General features: G+C 41.5%; 1 protein-coding gene across 2 annotated transcripts; it reads right to left on the reverse strand.

Moving 5' to 3' along the window:
• Positions 1 to 501: 501 nt before the first annotated feature.
• On the reverse strand, positions 502 to 18,099 carry htr1fa (5-hydroxytryptamine (serotonin) receptor 1Fa). Of its 2 annotated transcripts, XM_044012567.1 has the most exons (3): positions 17,987 to 18,099; positions 3,362 to 3,484; positions 502 to 3,064 (listed from the first exon to the last, which is right to left on the reverse strand). In XM_044012567.1, exon 3 carries the CDS (start codon positions 3,061 to 3,063, stop codon positions 1,873 to 1,875), a length of 1,191 nt encoding a protein of 396 aa, XP_043868502.1. In that variant the 5' UTR covers position 3,064; positions 3,362 to 3,484; positions 17,987 to 18,099; the 3' UTR covers positions 502 to 1,872. The 2 variants fall into 2 exon arrangements, with proteins under 2 accessions (XP_043868502.1, XP_043868511.1); XM_044012576.1 differs by lacking the exon at positions 17,987 to 18,099 and having other exon boundaries at positions 3,362 to 3,497.
• Between the last annotated feature and the right edge of the window lie 966 nt (positions 18,100 to 19,065).

Here is a 19,065-nt window from a genome sequence, read left to right on the forward strand (position 1 = left end):
ATGGGCTGAAAATCCACAGACAGTTCTGTTCCTAGTATCTGCGTTATACAGTATTTTACTGGAAATGGGATAAATAGTGAGTATAGGTTAGAATTAAAGGGGCATGCTTCCTCAGATTTTCTTAATGGTCTCTTTATGACCATTAAGGCATAAAGAGACCATTTGGTCTCTGATTATTTATTTATTATAAGTGATACAATGAGGACTTACACATCAAAACAGTCTTTACAAATGAACAGCACTATTTTGCCACATTCATGGTTTTCTTTGCTGTGTCTGTGAAAAAAAGCTGTTAGATTAATTACGGCAACCAACAAAGTCTGCAGTATTTCTGCTAGCCACAGGGAGGTGCCATCACACCAGACTGAGGTTTGTTCATTTAACAGCAGAATGTTAGCAGAGTGAAACTGAGATTAACACCATGTGATTTCAAAAGCCAGTAACACTTTCTGATTATCAATGGATTGTCTTTTTTGTTGATACTTACTCTCTCTACATGCACATAGCAAGTGTACTCATCTCAAACATCACTTGGAATAGCAGCAATGACTCGGAGAGCGGGGGGGTGGGGTCATCGTTCAGATGTGGAATGTTTATTAGTGATGATTAAGACGGAAAGACAAAGAAACAGCATACAAATACTGGACATACTTTCAGAGATGTATGTAATACTGCACACCGAGTATTTTCTCCTTAGCATACAGTACACCCTCTCAATTGACTCATCCATATTTTCATCAATTTATCATGTGCCCTCTTGGAGGCAGTAAAGAAACAGTAGTTCTATTCCAAGTACTTGAGTGGGAGTAATGTAATGAGGATTTCTCCACCAGTGGTTTATCACAGCCATTATCCAAATGCTGGCTATAGTGTGGGAATGAGATGGGATGGGATGGCATGTCAATGGTAATGGTTTCAAGACAAATACAATTCAAACTTAAAAACTGAAAACATATTTAAAGGAACATAATGATTTGTGCAAAAATATCAATTTAAGAGGCTTCATAGAACCTGTAACCTTTACAACTTCTCCAACAATTAGATGCTTTTGTTCCGCGTGTTGTTTTTACATTTCGGGAAGTGATATGAACCAATGATATGATTTGGCCCCAGATGATAAAACATTTCCATCACACATAAGGCATTCTATTATGGTGCCATCCATCTTTTTCAGTATTTATACTGTATGTTAATGTGAGGTTTATGAAAAGGAAGTGAAAACATACCACTTTTCAAATTGTCAAATCAATTATGTAAGAATCAGTGCCATTATTTTAGCTTCAACAATCAAGCTTTTTTTTTATTCTATAACGTATTTGTTGACATGGTTTGCAGTCATTAGTCAGTCAGGTAGAAGTCACTCAACCCAACCCACAACATCATACGAAGAAAACTTTTGTGTGTTTAAATTCTGTGATATTTCACACACGTCCAGCCTGCCAATATAGAGGGGCGGACATTAGAAGGAAGAGACATAATAGACTGCACTCTTTAGACCTTTAAATGGAGCTGTTCACTAAATGCTGAGATCCCATATCTCCAAAAGGTCAGCAATGGCCTTTTTTCAAAACCCCAACTTGTCAGTGTCCCTTCACATTTGCACACCACTTAACATCAATGAGATCTCAGGCTGTTCTATTAATAGCAGGACCTGGATTTCAATGTGGAATTTAACTGCAAAGCTCATTTCTGAGCTAGTGCCATTTAGGTTGTTGAAATGCCTGGTGGAGTGTCTGGAAAGCAGAGTCAGTCCTTTCCTGTATGAGATTATTCTCTCTCAGGCCCATTATAGTCATTATTCTTTGACCACCAGCCATTTAACTGTACCCTCCCCTTTATGTGTTTACGTGTTGTCATGTACAATTGCGACCATCAGAGGTAATGGCTGCACCTTACTAGTCTTTGGAAAGCTTTTTTAAAGTCTTCATTAAAGATGGTGTAGATGAGGGGGTTGATCAGGGAGTTAAGATATCCCAGCCATGTCAGAAAGTCAGCCATCTCCATGGAAGTGCTGCACGAGCTGCAGGTGTTGACAATCACCTCTTTGACAAAAAATGGCAACCAACAGATGACAAAGGCTCCTATTATCAACCCCAGTGTGGAAGCTGCTTTGCGTTCACGTGAGCCAGAGATCCGAGGTCCTTGGTAAAACTGGCTCCGGCGTGATTCACTACGCGACTCATGCCGGCGCTTCTTGCAGTGAAAAGTCTTCACTGAGACGCGCACCCGTTCCCGTGGAGGTTCCTCAGTTGAAGGTTCAGAGATAGACTTTTCTGGTGGGTTTATGGGCTCAGGACTTCGAGGCTCCCCATCAGCATCACCATCTCCAGCAGGGTAGGATGAAGGGATCATGCTCCCATTGGTCATGCATGAGTGACGGCTGGCTCGGCTGGCCTCCCTGCGCATATAGAGGGTCTGAGCAGCCCGGTAGATTTTGTAGTAGAGGATGAGGATGAGCAGCAGGGGTATGTAAAATGCTCCAAGGGTAGAGTACAAGGTGAAGGCCATGTGATGGTGGATGATGATGCACTGGTCTTTGTGGTCCGCATCCCCACTGTAGTGCCGCCACAGAAGAGGGGGAAGTGAGATGAGTATGGACAAAAACCACACCACTGCTACCATCGCTCCAGCCCTGGCACCTGTGCGTTTGCGCGAATACTCCACTGCGTCAGTAATGGCCCTGTAACGGTCAATGGCAATTGTAGCAAGGTGTAGAATGGAGCATGTGCAACAGGTGATATCCACACTCAACCAGATGGTACACACCACCTGGCCCATGACCCATCGCTCTTTCTGGATGTACACAATACTGAAGGGCATGACCAGCACAGCCACCAGCAGGTCAGTCACTGCTAATGAGCAGATGAGGTAGTTGGCTGGATGGTGCAACTTGCGGGTCACTGCGATAGCGGTGATCACCAGACAGTTGAAGAATGTTGTCAGGATGGCGAGTACAGACAGGGTCAGTGTAAGCAGTGTCTTACTGGGAGGAAGCGTATCCAAAGAGTCATAACCACTGGTGCTTGTGGCAAACACCCCATCAGTGGAATTCAGGAAATCCATTCTGCAGTTAGAAGTTAAAGACAATTGTGCATTAGAATCTGAAACAAATCTTGGGAAATTGAGCTGTCAAAATGACTTATTTAGGAGAGAATTTCTTGTGAAACTGTGTATATTGTTTGTTTGTTTTGATCAGTTCTTATCAGACACAGATTTAAATAGTCACCTTTAAATGAAAGAAAAGTTTGACTTCAAAATGTGCCTTTTAGTGATAACCTTATATGTGTTCAAGGTCTTATGAAAGGAAACGGCTGACAGAGCCACAACACTGTTTTCTTCACATTCGCACCCAAAAGTTTACCTGACTTAGCTGTAGCTTTAGAATGGCTGCATCCAGTTGGTTCAGTGTGCAGCAGAGAGTCTGCTTTGATCTGACCTTCCTGCCAGCTCTGCCATCACATTACCCCCCGTCACTCACCAACACCTAGGAGAGAGACAGAGTGAGAGATGGAGAGAGAGAGAAATTGCAAAAGAGGAGAAAGAGAAAGGAGACATGAAAAAAAAAATCCACCAAGGACAAGTATGGTTATACAACAGTAAAAATCACTGCAGATGCAGTTACAGTCATTGCTTTCATGTCTTACTTTATTTCACTTAATTCATGTGTCCCCCCCCATATCCATATAATTATCAGTTGATTGATTGATTGATTGATTTGTTTAAATTGAAATGCTCATGGCAGCTTTCATTCACTGGCATTGCATTACTTAGTATCCCGAAGACATGTGTGGGAGCTGTTGCTATAGAAACACATGAACTACAGTAGTTTTACTTAATGTGTTGATGGCGCAGAGGCAGCCAAACTCTGACCATCAGGTCCCTAATGACATTGCTCAATACCCAGATGGTAGCCCCAGAGGTAGGTAAGTACGTGAACAGTTCACTTAACCCTCAGACAAAGCAAAGTGCCTGTTGATATAAATCAGAGTGAATACTTCACTTAGTTTTTAGCATTGGACCCTAGGTAATCATTATTCATAGTTAATTGTGCATTATAATGAAAAGCTCTCAGCGTCATTTGTAAAAAATCTAATGTGAAATTATAGTATTTGCACCAACATCATAATGTTGACCCTCTTATGTAATATGCAGGTGAAATTCAAGAGCAGTGCAGAGGCATATGATGTGTATTCATTCAAGGTGTGGGCACTGGTCATCCATTTGCCAGACTGATTCATTGTTTACTGTTTAATTCTTGTATTTTATTTCTAGTGTGTATGACACATTTACTGGCACAAACTGACCTATTTGGATTTCTACCGTGAAGTAAATCAATAAAAAAGCTATTCGTTTCTTTATACCTGTGATTCTAGCATTTAAGAAAAAAAAAAAAAAATCCCACTCTAATGTCTTCTCATGCAGTTCTATTTCTCTTCCCTTTTACTCTTGGATCAATATGGAAGAAAATGGTACTTAACATGCAGATTACTTTGCACAGATAGACAGATGATAATTACAGCTCCAGTCCTCTTGCGCTCTGTTACTGCGCCGACATATTCTCTGATGTGCATTTGAAAAACAGTTATTTTTGTCAATATTTTGCAGAAATATATACAGTTCTGAGATATGGGTATGCATACAGTACATATATATATATACATATACTGTATGCATACCCATACAGGGTGTACGTGCAGAATGCAGTATGTCAGTGTGAGTTAATAGATAAGACAGGTTGTGTCAGCGTTTATATACCACAAAGAAATAATCTGTTTTTGTCTTGAAATGCTCTAAAACATAGGCCAAATGCTCAAGGCCATCTGAAGATAAGCTCCAGTGAGTCAGGGGGAATCTGCTCTCTGCTTTATTCAGAACAAAACCCAAAGCCCTCATGTAAATGTCTTTGAACTGGGAAAACAGCTTTATTCACTGAGTCACATTGTTTTTAAATTGCACAGCAAGTTGTGTTCCATGTAATGTGGTTGTCAAAACTGTACAATCTACAATATCGGCACATTTGTTTTGCACTGAATTAATGACAAACGTCAAATTCAAGGTTATCACATGCACGGTAGCAGATTTATGCTGTGCATGTAAAAATAAAAGGTGGCTAACAAGCTGTCAGAGAGGAGGATAGGTTTATTCTGTATGCAGGCAAACTTGACTCTATTTTCCAAACAATGTCAGTCCATCTTTCCCTCATCATACAAGAAGACTGCAGCTGCATGTGTAACGTGGAGTAGTACAATGTGTGAAATACAAACAGGCTGCTCCAGGAAGGACATCAAGCTGCCAAGTGTGGGCTTCTTATGTGTGTGAAGGAGGATAGTATAGAGCTAATTGTGTAAGTGACAACTCGCATTTCTAAAAAAAAAAAACGACCATCAACTGTGGAGACAAGCACAAGTCTGTTCATCTGTTTTCATCTGCTATCTATTTTATTTGCGAAAAAAAACAAAACCCAAAAAGCTCCAAATGACACTTTCTAATAATAAAGTACTTTTTTGTCTTTTCTTACTGAGCAGAAAAAGCATTTTAAACTTAAGTGAATGTAAATGTGAATAATTCCAGCTTTCTGGTACAGAAAAGCACCCAACACTAAACAAAGGTAAGTGGGTTTAGATTAGACTTTACGACATCTGAGCAATGTTTTTTTGGTTTGTTTAAGTCACTGTGTAAGATTTTTTTTTGTTTTGTGTTGAGTGACACATTGAGTCATACCCATCTTGAAAGGGAGATATCGTGCCCATTGCCATGAGTGGGCTGATCAGCTGTCATGTTCACTTATGGCAGCAGTCACTGGTTTAACTTACTGACCTATGTTCTTCTTTCAAGCTTGACTGGATCACTTCACGCACAAACATTAACCTCAACCATCTATTTTATCTACCTGCCACATGCAGACAGATATATTAACTGGTGAGATGCCCAGCGGGAACTAACTTTGATGGAACTGGCACTCGCTGACCGGGTCAAAACATGACAGGTAGATGTGATGCGTCCCCCTGTTTGTTTCCACTTACCTGGAGGTTTGTTTATAAAAGGAACAGGACATTTTGCTCTCATCTTAAACACTGAGTAGGCTTATGTGTGAGGTTCTGTCAGTGTTTGCTCGTTTCTGTATGCTGTGCATTTGAAGGTGCTATGTATGTACAGTATATGTAGGTTTCTGCTGCTGGATCGGGTTTCCTGCTGGGAGCTGCATTTGCTACGAGAGTTTCAATGTTGACAAGACAAGAGGATAGAATATGGTCTCTGGGCAATACTACTTCTTCATCATCTCATGCTACAGTGACTCACTATTACAGTACTCAAAGGATGGACTGGGGCTTTCTGGCATGCTGCGGTGCTGATTTCCATTGGCGAAGACAGCTGTTGACGCGCAAAGTCATTAAGTTTGAGGTAATTGACAAAGGCCAATGGCACCTTCAAAAGTGCCGGGAAAAAGAGATGTTTCCTCACTGTATGGTGAATGGTTTGTATTTATATAGTGCTTTTCTAGTCTTGACGACCAATCGAAGCTGCACTACAGTTTTGCCATTCACCAAGCTGCCGGTACAGCTGCCAGGAGAAACGTGGCCTTAAGTGTCTTGCCCATCGGCATGTAGACGAACCCAGACGAACGACTTACTCTGACTTCAAAGCGAGCAATGCAAGACAAGGCAGATTCATCCATTCAAGTGTGTTTTACAGAAATGAAGCAAACACAAAGAAACACCAGAAGAGAGACAGTACAAAACAATCAGAGCGGCGTAAAAGCTACAGGTTATGCATACAGGCACGGAGAAACATTTAAAACATGAAAGCGGTCATAGCATGGTCCTATCTCACTTATATGTGACAACATGAAGTCGTTTTTATGGTCAAAAACGTCCCAGTCGCTACAAACGAGCCGATGTAAATATCTCATCACTGAGGCTCTTGTCAGCCGCGCAGTTTCAGACCAAAACCACACCCGCAGAACACGGACTGTCTTGTGATTGGCCAGCCAACGAGAGCTTTCCCACTGATCACAGCTCTCAGATCCACAGCTCCCCCTCTGGAAAGGCAGGTGCACCGCTAGCAATTATCAAAACATTGAGTAATGCCGTAATCCCTTACGCATTTGATCCGGAGTCTGACCCAGAGTCAGAAGACACTGTGACAAGTGAAAGGCTGCTGCAGGACGCCTGTAGCTTGGATAACATTGTGGTTACCGAGATGATAAACACACATGTAAATGAAACATGAGCTTAGCGTGTAGCTTAGTCTGTAGCCGGCTATCGCTAATGCTAAACAACAAAACAAGCCCACAAAGACAGTAATATACGTATTGTTGGCACTGTTCCTTCCTTTAGGTGAAGTTTGGTGCTGTGTCCTGCTTGCTACTTTCAACCATAGAAGAAGAAGAAGAGCGTATCGGTTGCGTATCGGTTGTACAGAGCTCAGCAGCTACAACGAGAGTAGTTCTTCTTCTTCTACGGTTGAAAGTACGTCACCGTGTTTGGAGGAGTGGTGAAATTCGCCAGTGACATAACTAGTCAACGGAAGTGCCGTTCCACTTTGTAGAGCTCAGGAAAACAATCAAACCCTGCGCTCTCAGCAGTGGCTGAACTGGACTTTTAGGGCTTCATAAACGAGGTAATGACGCAGATACACACAAAAATGCAGCGTTAATTGGCACTTCCGGGCTATGGGATCTTTAAAGCGTTTGAAAACCAGCCTGACTGATACTAAGCTGTGTTTATGCTGAATGGAACTTAAGTAAATCTAAGTCCTCTGAGCTATGTGGCTCAGCATCTGTTCAGCGCAGCAGTTATTCTGAAAAGGCATCTGTTGCTGTGTTTGTCCATCTCTTATATCACTTCTGCAGTCATTGTTTGTGTGAGATCTTTAAACTCAGCTCATCCAAGCTTTCAAGAATCTCATGATGTGTTGACTTCACTCCACACACACACACACACAGCTTAAACTGACCAAGCGGACATAGAAGGCAGACATAACGAAAACACCATGAATCACTTACTCAACGTAACTGGTGACTACACTGACACATGTCTCTGAATAGCTTGTGACACCACAATGTGGGAAAACAGCTTACATTGCTGACTCGTTGCCACATCTCTGCTGTTTGTACGGGGTTTAGTATTGCAGGGGGAAAGTGGTGGAGAGCTCATTTACAAATGCGAAATTTACATAAAGACGTGGACGTCATTGCTACATGTGAACTGAACGCGGATCAGAAAGCAAACAAAACGATCTGTCAAAGCAGAATTCAGTCTTGTCCTCTTCCAGACGATGACAGCAAGATTTCAATCACTGCTAAACTGACGGAGATCATTTTTTCCCCCCAGTTGTGCCACAGTAATGTATCGGGAATCGGGCATTAACAGAAAAGCCGATGAGTTGATTTGTAATAGAGAATTGGGTATGCGGTCAGTGCACGGAGAGTGACTGTCGAGTTCATCAGCACTGGGATCGAGCGGGTACAACGGGGCCACTAAGCTTTGGTGGGGGGTTTCGGATGAGTGGATCGGGGGGGAAACACACCTCTGGGTGTGGACGTAGCCCAGACAAGAACTGGGTGGGTTAACTTATGACTTTCTGTTGTGCACTTAAAATGACCTGAAATTTCCATTAGTGACTGTTCTGCTACTGGCTGTTAATGTTACAGAGAACTTCGAAAGACTTGTCGACTTTATTGACAGATAAGTCGATGTGAAAAATGACAAGTCGTTAATGCCCTAATAGGGAACACTGAATCTGGTTGCAGACGTATAGTCAGACCTTATAATCACCATCTGTTGCCATTCTGACACAAGATGACAATCACAGCTTTTGTTCATAATGGCTTAATGGCTCATCACCAGTACAGGTAGAGCTGGGTAATATGGCCAAAAAGGTTCTCACCGTGAAAAATAAAATCTAATCAGTCAATGTCATGGGTTTTCTTGCTGGATGTCATATATACAACATATGTGCAGTATATAATTATTGGTATTCCTTTGTCACCCTGCCCTATAGTAATTCAACTACAATTTAAAGTTCGTACCAGTTAAATATTTTAACATTCCCAAAACAGCTTACACGTTCCCAGACACTTTAATAAGGGAAAGAATGAATCCATTAAAGCATTAGTCTAGTGAGCAAGGAATTACAGAGATACTCCCATTTTAATCCACATCTACAAAACAGGTGTGATACTAAAAGCTCTGGTTTAGTTTGTGAGTTTGAAACATTTGGGTGACCATTCGAGGTGACTGACATCAACAGCTTTTTGAATGCCAATGGATCTAGTTCCTTTGAAGGCAGCATGACTGGTATTGTGTTTGGTTTGCAGTCTTTAATGAGGAAAGTACTGCATCGAAGCACATAATCATTAAACATTCTGATCCACACTTTACCTGGATTAAAACACAGAGCTCTACATGTCTAGGGGCTGCAAAACAAAACCCAAACCCCTGTGCCTGTGGGAGATGGTAGCATTCTCTCCACAGTATTGTGTTATTACTGGAGAATGGTCTGGCTCTCCTCACATTATCGTTCTCTTGACTCTTGACTGTGTGATTGCAGGATTCTTATACTTTTGAGAGATTTCTCACTCCGATATCCTTGTTTTCCCTTAGTGGAGGGGATTTTGAAAGGAAGGTGAAGGGGGGAGCCGAGTGCTGCCTGAAATAGGTGCCGATTGGCAGGCTTAAATGTGCGCTCTACATCTGGCTGCAATGCACTGTGCTCACAAAGATGAAAAAGTAATTCACTATCTCTCTACATCAGTGAACATCCTGACAACAGCTCGGTCCCAGCAATCCTACGTCCTCATCTAAATAACCTGGTCTCTCAGGGAAGCAGCTGAAAGTTTTAGTATTTTATATAGCTGAGTACATTATTGCATATACAGATAAGTCGTGATTAAACAGACAAATACTGCACTTTTAACTTTTCGCAGACGTTTTCTTCAGTTCGACAGATATCGTAACGTATATCAGTTGTAGCGTGATATTATTGATATCGTGGCCCATGTATCGTATTGTGAGGTACTCTGTGATTCCCACCCCTAACATAGCACATTTGTACATGTTTCTCTTTCTCACACATATTTTATTAATTCATACGTCTTTAAAATGTTCTCTGACAAAAGCCGCTGCTTCCATTAAGGAAATTTATCATTAATTAATTTGAGCAAGCAAAGTTGGAGCAGGAATACATTTGCAAAAAATGATCTACAAATCGAGTAAATCCAGAGCAGGTGAATTAAATGTACCGTGGGTATCCTTGTCTTTTTTTTTTTTCGTGTCATGCTGCTGATGTACATTTTACCTAATTTATGCTTACTTATGTCAATAGTGAAGGGTGTAATTCTTTACACAGACAACATACATGCATACAAATGTGTGTGTAATCAGGTGTTCAATCGAGCTTGACAGCCCATAGCTTTTGTTTGTGAGATAATCTGGGTTTTTCTGACACATGTTCTGCGTTGTACTTCATTTACGTCAAAGAAATGTGTTTGCCAACAGTAATTGTCACGAAAACGCTGAAACCATATGGTGATATAAATTAATTAAAGATACCTATTTAATTATTAAAAATGCGATGTTTGATGTTATTAATGGCATGCTACCAACATGTTACAGCTAATCGTGCTTAAGTGGAAACAACAAAGTTGTGTCACCAAATATTTTGGCAAAATATGCAGTCAAATCCAAATCTAGCAAGCAGAGACACGTTATGTTTCATTAGGAGTTTTGTTTCCTGGTAAATGGATATGCTTAGTCTTTAATGGGGTCGTGACTCCGATTTCAGCATCATTTTTTGAGAAATTTAAAAAGTCAATGTCAGAAAACAATTCTCAATCAGTTTACTCAATCTAAAGTGCTGTTAGCTTTAAATGAAAAAATAACATAAACAACCCCCATCGTGCACTCATGTAGACATAATCAGCCACATGAATTAAATTAACGTGTACCTCATGCATAGTTCCTCAAACCTACAGGAGCTAATAGCCACTGCCTTTGGTCACTTATTTCCACAAGAGCTGCCCTGTAATGAGGGCACCTTAGTGTAAATGGTAATAACATTGAACCAGGTGATGTAAAAATGTGTTTCTTCTCTCAACTGAAGCAGATGAATGATTGGAACCTGCAAGGTGAGTCTACAACAGCAAACCTTCTTAAGAATGATTTTTTTTACATAACTGCAGGGGTTGACCAAATCACAAATGACCAATCTGATTACAGCTTTCTGGCTTTCAGAGCTCATTTCCAGCAGGTATTAAGCTCTGGAACAAACCCTGAGTCCATTAGTCTTTGCTCGCTTCATCACAAGCTGTGCCCACAGCAGATGCACTGAAAATGTTTGGATGATGAAATGTTAGATGAAAAGCCCCTGTCAGCTGGGGTGAGGGGTTTGGAAGTGGAAGGCATTTGCCCGGCACCACATTACGGCAGTATGCATGGATTCATAATGCAGAGAAGCATACGTTGCTAATTTGTTTAAAATGTGAACGCTGAATTAGACATCTATTTTGTTAAAACTGGTTTCACAGCATAATGGCGAAAGAAATCACTATCCACATTTATATTTGTTCCCTAGAAGCCTTGGGAATAATTATAAATAAGTAATAAGAGAAAGTCAGTCAATGGATGTTTCTTGTGAATGCACCATCGACCAATCCAGCCCTTTCTGATCAGAAGCTTAATTTTCCAGTTATTGAATGATGTCAGACAGCAATCTTACAGAATATCACAGATTTAACAATGCTCATTAACTTTCAATTTATTTCATAATCGATTATATCCAATAGCTTCTAGAATAGCATAGATAGTCTATTGCAGTTGTGCACATTACAAGAAGTTCTCAGTTATAATTCACAAATACATATGAATAATGAATACACCAGAGCAACATTATCCTGTCAGCATCTACAACCTTCCCACACAGTACAAAGTTAACAGCTACAAAAGTACCTGGGATGAAGTCACTGCACATTCTGATGAGATAAGTAATGGACAAGTGCTGTACTATCAAGTATATCTCTTTTTTTTCTCTACCAAAGTAAATGTGACTCAGTTGATGGAATAAAATTGGGTTCTTCACTTTCAACATCAGATAATCTACTCCTCTTTTACAGTTCTCAATTGTCAAATTGACAAAATCCCCAACACGATATTAGTTACTTGAAACTACAGCACGCATAGGGAATTAAAAGACCTTTCAATTAGAAGTGGACCCACTGTGCAAGTTGTGCAGAGAAAGAGAGCGAGAGGAACAATGCTGCACATTCTGGGAGGATGCAAGATTGCACTCAGCCAGGGAAGATACAGGTGGTGTCATGATAAGGTCCTCACAGCACTGGCAGACATATTGGAGTGGGAGAGACAAAAAGAAAACCCCAATAGACCCATGAGACACCAGCTACATCTATCCAGTTCATCAGGGCGGGGGAGACACTGTCTTCCTCAAAGAACGTGAAAGGCCTCCTGAAGAAGGCACGATCACGGGAGGTGAGGGTGGATCTGGGGAGGATACTCGGGAAAGTGGAAAGACGGATGCAAAGGGGCCTCAAAGACCACAAAGAAATAGGACCTGGTGCATTAGTGCAGGGACCCAGTCATTATGGAGGATGCTAGGACTTTCAGGAAGGGAGAGGAAGATGGGGATGCGCGGGCTGGAGGAGGCAGCAGAACGAGCCTCTTGCCGGCTCTGGACTACGAGGGAGGAGTTGAGCTGGAAGCCAGGGGTAGATGGGCAGTGATTGGTCAACACTGCTGAAGGCGTTGTGGTTACGGAATTGAAAACACCCAGTGAAGCTGGGTACCACCTCATGACATCTTCTCCTGGATGAAAGTTACGATCACTGAAATGTGATTGGAAGTGAAGAATCTTCAGCAGATGCATTCAGCAGTGTCCCAAACATGCATAGGGAATTAAAAGAGGTTTTTTTCCAACCTGAAGAGCTTCCAGGAAAGCCAATATGATTTTCATATTAAAATCTTCTAACACAGCAGTGCAGAACTTTGTCGGAGGAAACGTTCAAGGCTGAACTTGCTACAATGTCCCCCTGAGCCCTCTCTTGATTCCCTATTCATCAAGCAACAGCCTAACAAATTAGCTTTGATCTATGAACTCTTTCACACGTTCGCAATAATTAAGCATTCAGTGCAAAATGATCAGAAAATCAATGCAATTCCAAATCAATTGAAATCTTTCAAACCTTGACTTTCAAAGACGTCAGATTTATGATAATGCAATTATTTGGACATAGTGCACATACTACACGTCCTATTTTATTGATTATACATACAGGCACATGCTGCATTACATATGCAGAGTGAAGTATATGCATTACCCCGCTGATAAATCTACTCGACAAATCTAGGGTTTGTTTGTTTTTTGCCACCTTTGTAACTTAGGTTTGAAGATGGCTGCGATAAACTGTCTGTGCCTCAGAAACTGCAGAGAAACGCAGCCTTGAAGAGACAAATACTGAGTCCTGAGGGCAGCCACTTTGTGTGAGGTATTTGGTTCTGGCGCTTATCTATTATTGATAGATACATCGGAGCAAAACAGATGGAACTGCAGTTACAGGATGTAAATATTGAGACCAGTGTTTGTTTCTTTTAGCAGCTTGGACATGTTAATCACATGGTGTTGGACACAGCTGACTGCTGTGGCACAGAGATTTGTTTTTCCTCGGCTCAGGCTGTGGCTACTTGGTGGATTTTATAATTTCACATGATTACAGTTCCTCAGCCACAAATCCTTAAAAATGTTAATAAAAATGTAAATGTGTAACTTACTGTTTACTTTGTATATAAGACATAATGTATGGTTGAGGAGCTCTTTTTCTTTGTTGGTGATGTTTTTGTTTGGTATTTAAAAAACAAAAATCTGTTTGACTTTCAGGTCTCTTTGGGATTAAAGCAGACCCAGTCTGTGAACAGCATGGGTCTGGTTCCACCTTGCATCTTAAGCCCGATGAATAACAGGCTACCACTTGTTTTGTGGAATGTGGGGGACAGTGGAGGCTCTAGGTGTCGCTCTTAGGGTTTTGGGTCTTTTATTCATGAAGAGTCAATTTCACATAAAAGGCCGAAGGGAGAGAGCGACCATCTAGACATGGGCCACTATTAGATGTGCCTCAGTGATGGATGATCTCTTCAGGTCCACTTCAGCCCCTACAGGTTAGACGGAGTAACAGACTAATTCACCGTTACGTGGCGAGTTATTGTATAATCCTAGAATTCATTTCTGCAAACAAGACAACAGCCATCAAATGGTCGTCCTCCATCTGTCTTATTCTGTTGCTGTGTGTCTCTGCCACACACACAGAGGAGAGTCCCTTTCGGCAGTGCTTGAACGTTTGTTTTATGCTGTCTTAGGTTTGAAGACCTCTCAAATGTGTTCAAAGAAAAAAAAAAACAAAAAAAACAACAACAATGAGATCTGTCTAGTGTTCTCATACTTCTGGCAACTATCACTGGCATAATTTTGCTTTTTATTCTCCTCAGTCATGGACTGGTGAAAAATAATTTAACAGTGGTTCCTAAAGGCTATGGGCCTTTTTTTGTTTTTTACGTAGCAGACACACATTCTTATTGAATGCTCTTTACAGGCAGACAGTGACAGTAAGAAAAGACCCTGCTCTTTTTAAATAAAGTAAACGAGTAGTAAATTTGATTGTTACTGAGGCTCCTCCATCTGTAACATGTCTCTGATGAGCTGAACACTGTATCTGTCTGCAATTTTTTCCCTTTTTTGGTAGCCAGGGTTTAACCAGAGTGACACAAAAAGGCAAAATGACATAGGTTTTTCTTGTGGGGGGAGGGGTTGTTTTTTTCCCCCAGTGTACTTGAAGAGCTTTTTTATACTCACTGCATTTATCCTAATGAAATTATACAATGAAGTAAAGACAGCTCCGTCACAGGAAAGGACAAACAGATTTAAGAGTAGCAAGAGATCACGGGCAAAGGGAAAAAAAAAAAAAAAAATCCCATTCAATCAAAGCTCTCTACTTTGAAGTGGTGGTATTACTTGTCAGAATGGGTGGTGCAAATAGCTGCCAACTGCAGTCTTACCTAAATCAGTGGTATGAAAACACAAACAGTGGCTTAAGAAACAATAAACATTGAGCCGTTTTGGATTTGCCGTACACCAACCACCTAAGCTACAGATATGAGAAACCTTCTGACATTTCAACAGATATTTATAAGTATTTTTTCTACTTATGCCTGCCTCACTAAAGACCACCTGTCCGATCGACCACAGCCATCAGCACTGTCTTCCCTCTTTGTAAACATTGAACTTCCAATGCAACGCCTCAGATCCCTGAGGCTATGAACAAAACAAATTTACCTGAGCACACCAGTCTGGCCCAGGGTCAAAACAGTTGTTAAATATCTAAAAGCAAACATGTCCACGGTGTTTTGTTTGCTCGTTGGCTGTCTAGGGTTGTAAGTTACCAAAGTATCCGTGGCATGCTGCTTCTCTCTCTCTCTCTCTCTCTCTCTCTCTCTCTCTCTCTCTCTCGTATCCCTTTGGCAAGTCACGTCTCGCAACTTTTTCACCTTCCCATCTATTTGGAGATTGATGTAAAGCACACGTTCAAAGTTGTGCGGATGCTTTTATCATTTATCACTTGGACTATCGTAATGCACTCGGCGAGAATTAGTGGAGAGGGTTTTTTTTGCGAATGCCTGATGTTTGTATCTGATTTAACCATTTGGGTGAATCCATTTGTATATTTTGTTTTCCATTTGCTTCACTCCCTGCAAGAGGAAAGGAAAATATTCTTCTCAAGACAAATTAATGTTGAAAAGGCAGTACATCTACCTCTGGTCTAATGTTTAATCATGTCTTTTTCACAATTCTTTACAGCCAAGCATCTTACCTTAAATATATGTAGGTTTAATGGTCCACACCTAAAGCAAATCAGGTGCGTTTAGCATGACACAGTTACTGAAACATGAACCCGGTCTCAGAGTATATCATGAATACAAATGACGGACTTACAGTTAGAGTATCAGTATAGATAAATGTAAGGTAACCTTAATATTAAAGCTGACCAGGCTGAGAGCACAGGATGAGTAACACTATATGCTTGCTGCTCCTTGGCCTCATATCATCACCAACCATGAGGTGTCCTTCATTTGACTCTGTCACTCATCACTGGGGTCCATTTTTTTTCCAAGATAATTCTCTTGCTGTAATGAAGAACCATAAGCCAAGTGTGGAGACCTCCTTTAATACTTCATGTCATTTAATGGAAGGGTTTCCGATGCTGCCCCATACTGCAAGGAAAATGCTGGCCTTAGAGTACATCAATTGAAAATCCTCCTTTTAATGTTATGTCTGTGCAGTGAGGCGATGTGTGGACCAGCCCACAATCCTGACAATTACACACATATTTACATTCAGTGTCAGAGCTGAGTGTCAACGCAGAGAAAGCCGTGCCCTTTAAGGTAGTGAAGTAAGGTGGAGGACGTTGGGTGGCGGATATTCATGCAGAAGAGTGTCCAGTGACAGACCAGCAATTACTATGTACTGTAAGCACAGGCTTTCTAAAGCTGTCAACCTGAGGCTAAAAGTGTTTTAATGGTATACATGGAACCAGAACCATATCCCTCATAAGGTTTTAAGTGTGTAAGAATGAGTGATAGTGGTTAAACAGCATATTGTAACAAACCGAGGACTCAACCTCAACCCTCCCTTTCGGAGTCAAGTGCATCAGGCAACTACTGTGGCCTTTGTATTCCAGAAAGGAAGTCATTCTTCTTCATTTTGGTCGTAAGTGTTCCCTTCAGTACACAAAAAAGACTTATTCTACGGCCATGAAAACCAACGGATCTTTATTCTTCCAATTAACCTGCAGTAAATGTTACACTGGACCTTTAATTGTAGTTTTAACCACACCATACAGTGCATTCCAAATATTCTTTTGTTACAATAAGGTTGCACATGGGCACAACAGTCAGATGTGTGTGTGTGTGCATGTTCAGTCATGCGAATGCAAAAAAAAAAGCCTGCAAATCATTCATCCCTGTGATTCCTTCATTGTCTTTTCTATCATACCAACACAGTCAGGCAAAAAGAAACCACACACACACACTTGAGATACAATGCTCTCCCTCCCTTCATAATTTCTACCACACACGCCCTCATTCTTGATCACACTCGACATGAAGCTGTGGCACGGGCCACCACAGCTTCCGTCTGGTCACACACACACACACACACACACTGTCAATGCAGCAGAACTCATCCCCACCTGGATTCCAGCACATGTCCTCAGGAAACGTGTTGCTGACTTTTATGAAGCAAAGTCTTCATCCAGATGTCACATCCCATACACTGGGCAGACAGACGCAGCCCATGGACATAATATTGGACATTCCTCAACACACACACACATGCAGCCACTGGTTACTCTTGGCTCACACACTGCTGACCCTCCAGAGGAGCGGGAATCTCCCTCATCACGACTCTTTTTCTGTGAGCCAGGTCTGCTCAGGATCCAGGCGATAGCCAGTCAAGACAAGTCATTCTACACAAGCCACTCACAGCAGGTATACAGCCAGTCACCCCACACACACACACACACACACAGAGACCCTCACCCCCAAACCCTTAACATAATTAAAACCACCCCTTCATAGTGACTGTGCCTTGTATTTAAAAGGGAAAAACAATTATTTGCATGTTCATTCAAATGCAGAGATTAAATCATTCAGCCTAGACTTTATCATTTAATATCAATGACAATAGTTGTGTCCAGCACTCATGTGGAGCTTTAACTGCCTATAGGTCCTTAATTAGGGTCTCTTTTTTTTTCAAAAACCAATTAAGATGTCAACAGCTTATTTACGCCCATGTCAAGTAAAACCCAATTTCCACATAGCCTGTGCAGCCTCTGTCTGGTCTAACTACTTCCAATATTCGGTTCACGGATTCATAACTGCATGTCACTCTCTATATACCTGCAAATAAATGCAGAAAATGAACTTACCCGACGTCCGCCGCAGAAATGAGATGACAGAAGGAACCAGGCGCAGGGAGCGAGAGCGAGAGAGAAGGATATTACATTCCCCACTACAGCCAATTCACTCACAGCCCAGCGACGTTCGCACCGACACCCGTTTTCTGTATCGACGAAAAAGGAGAGCGTGGTGGCGGCGGTGGGCGCGCGTACGGGAGCGCGCTTCCCTGGCCACAGACTGAGCTTTAGAGAGGTGCGTCAGTAAGGAGGCGGTGTGAAGAAAAGATAAGATAATAACAGCTCTCTCCAGTAATCACAGCTAATAAGGAGACAATGTTTTTTTCCTGCTGCCAGCCAGCTGACTGTGGCATTATCTGTAAAACTTCATCAGATAAAAGTGTGTCTGCGCTTCACTTGTCATCTGTGCAATCATTGCGAATGGAAAAGTGTTTAAAAAGGGGGTCTATAAGCAGCAGGTGTATATGGTAGCAGGCAATATTACATTGCAAACTACAGCAAACAAAAGTCACCATAGTCATCATGAAGGAATCTTTACTGCATGAGAGTTATGATTATGACTTTTAATTGGGGTTTATTTCTAAGGATATAAACAGTAGGTATGTGGAAGGTGAGGGTCATCCAGTCATCTGTCTTTTACCGCTTTATCCTCCACACATTAAGGTTGTGGGGGTTGATGGTGCCAAACCCAGCTGGCATAGGGCGAAAAGCAGGGGTACACCCTGGACAGGTCGCTATAGTCCATCACAGGGACACACATAGAGACAAGCAACCATCAGATTAGAGTGTCCAGTTTGCCTAATCCCCAAATCTCCATGTTTTTGGACTATAGGAGGAAAGCGGAGAACCCGGAGAGAACCCATGCACACACGAGAGGCTCAGGACTTTAGCAGGAAGTCCTAAAAGAAGAAAAATCTAGAAAAGTCGCTGTGTTATTGTGAGAGGAAACATTAGAAAAAAAAAAGATTCGGAGGGAGTCTTTAAGGGCACATATGAGTCAGTCTGAAGTTAGTGAAATGCTATACTCTAAAAACTCCACTTGCCTCACATTAACAGTCACTTCACAGTTTCACAGTAACACGTTCACATTG

The sequence above is a fragment of the Solea senegalensis genome, linkage group LG2 (assembly GCF_019176455.1).
Source record: "Solea senegalensis isolate Sse05_10M linkage group LG2, IFAPA_SoseM_1, whole genome shotgun sequence".
Classification (NCBI taxonomy): Eukaryota; Metazoa; Chordata; class Actinopteri; order Pleuronectiformes; family Soleidae; genus Solea; species Solea senegalensis.

Excerpts from the sequence above, each read along its gene's own strand:
- htr1fa (XM_044012567.1), bottom strand. The coding sequence starts at position 3,063 with ATGGATTTCCTGAATTCCACTGATGGGGTGTTTGCCACAAGCACCAGT.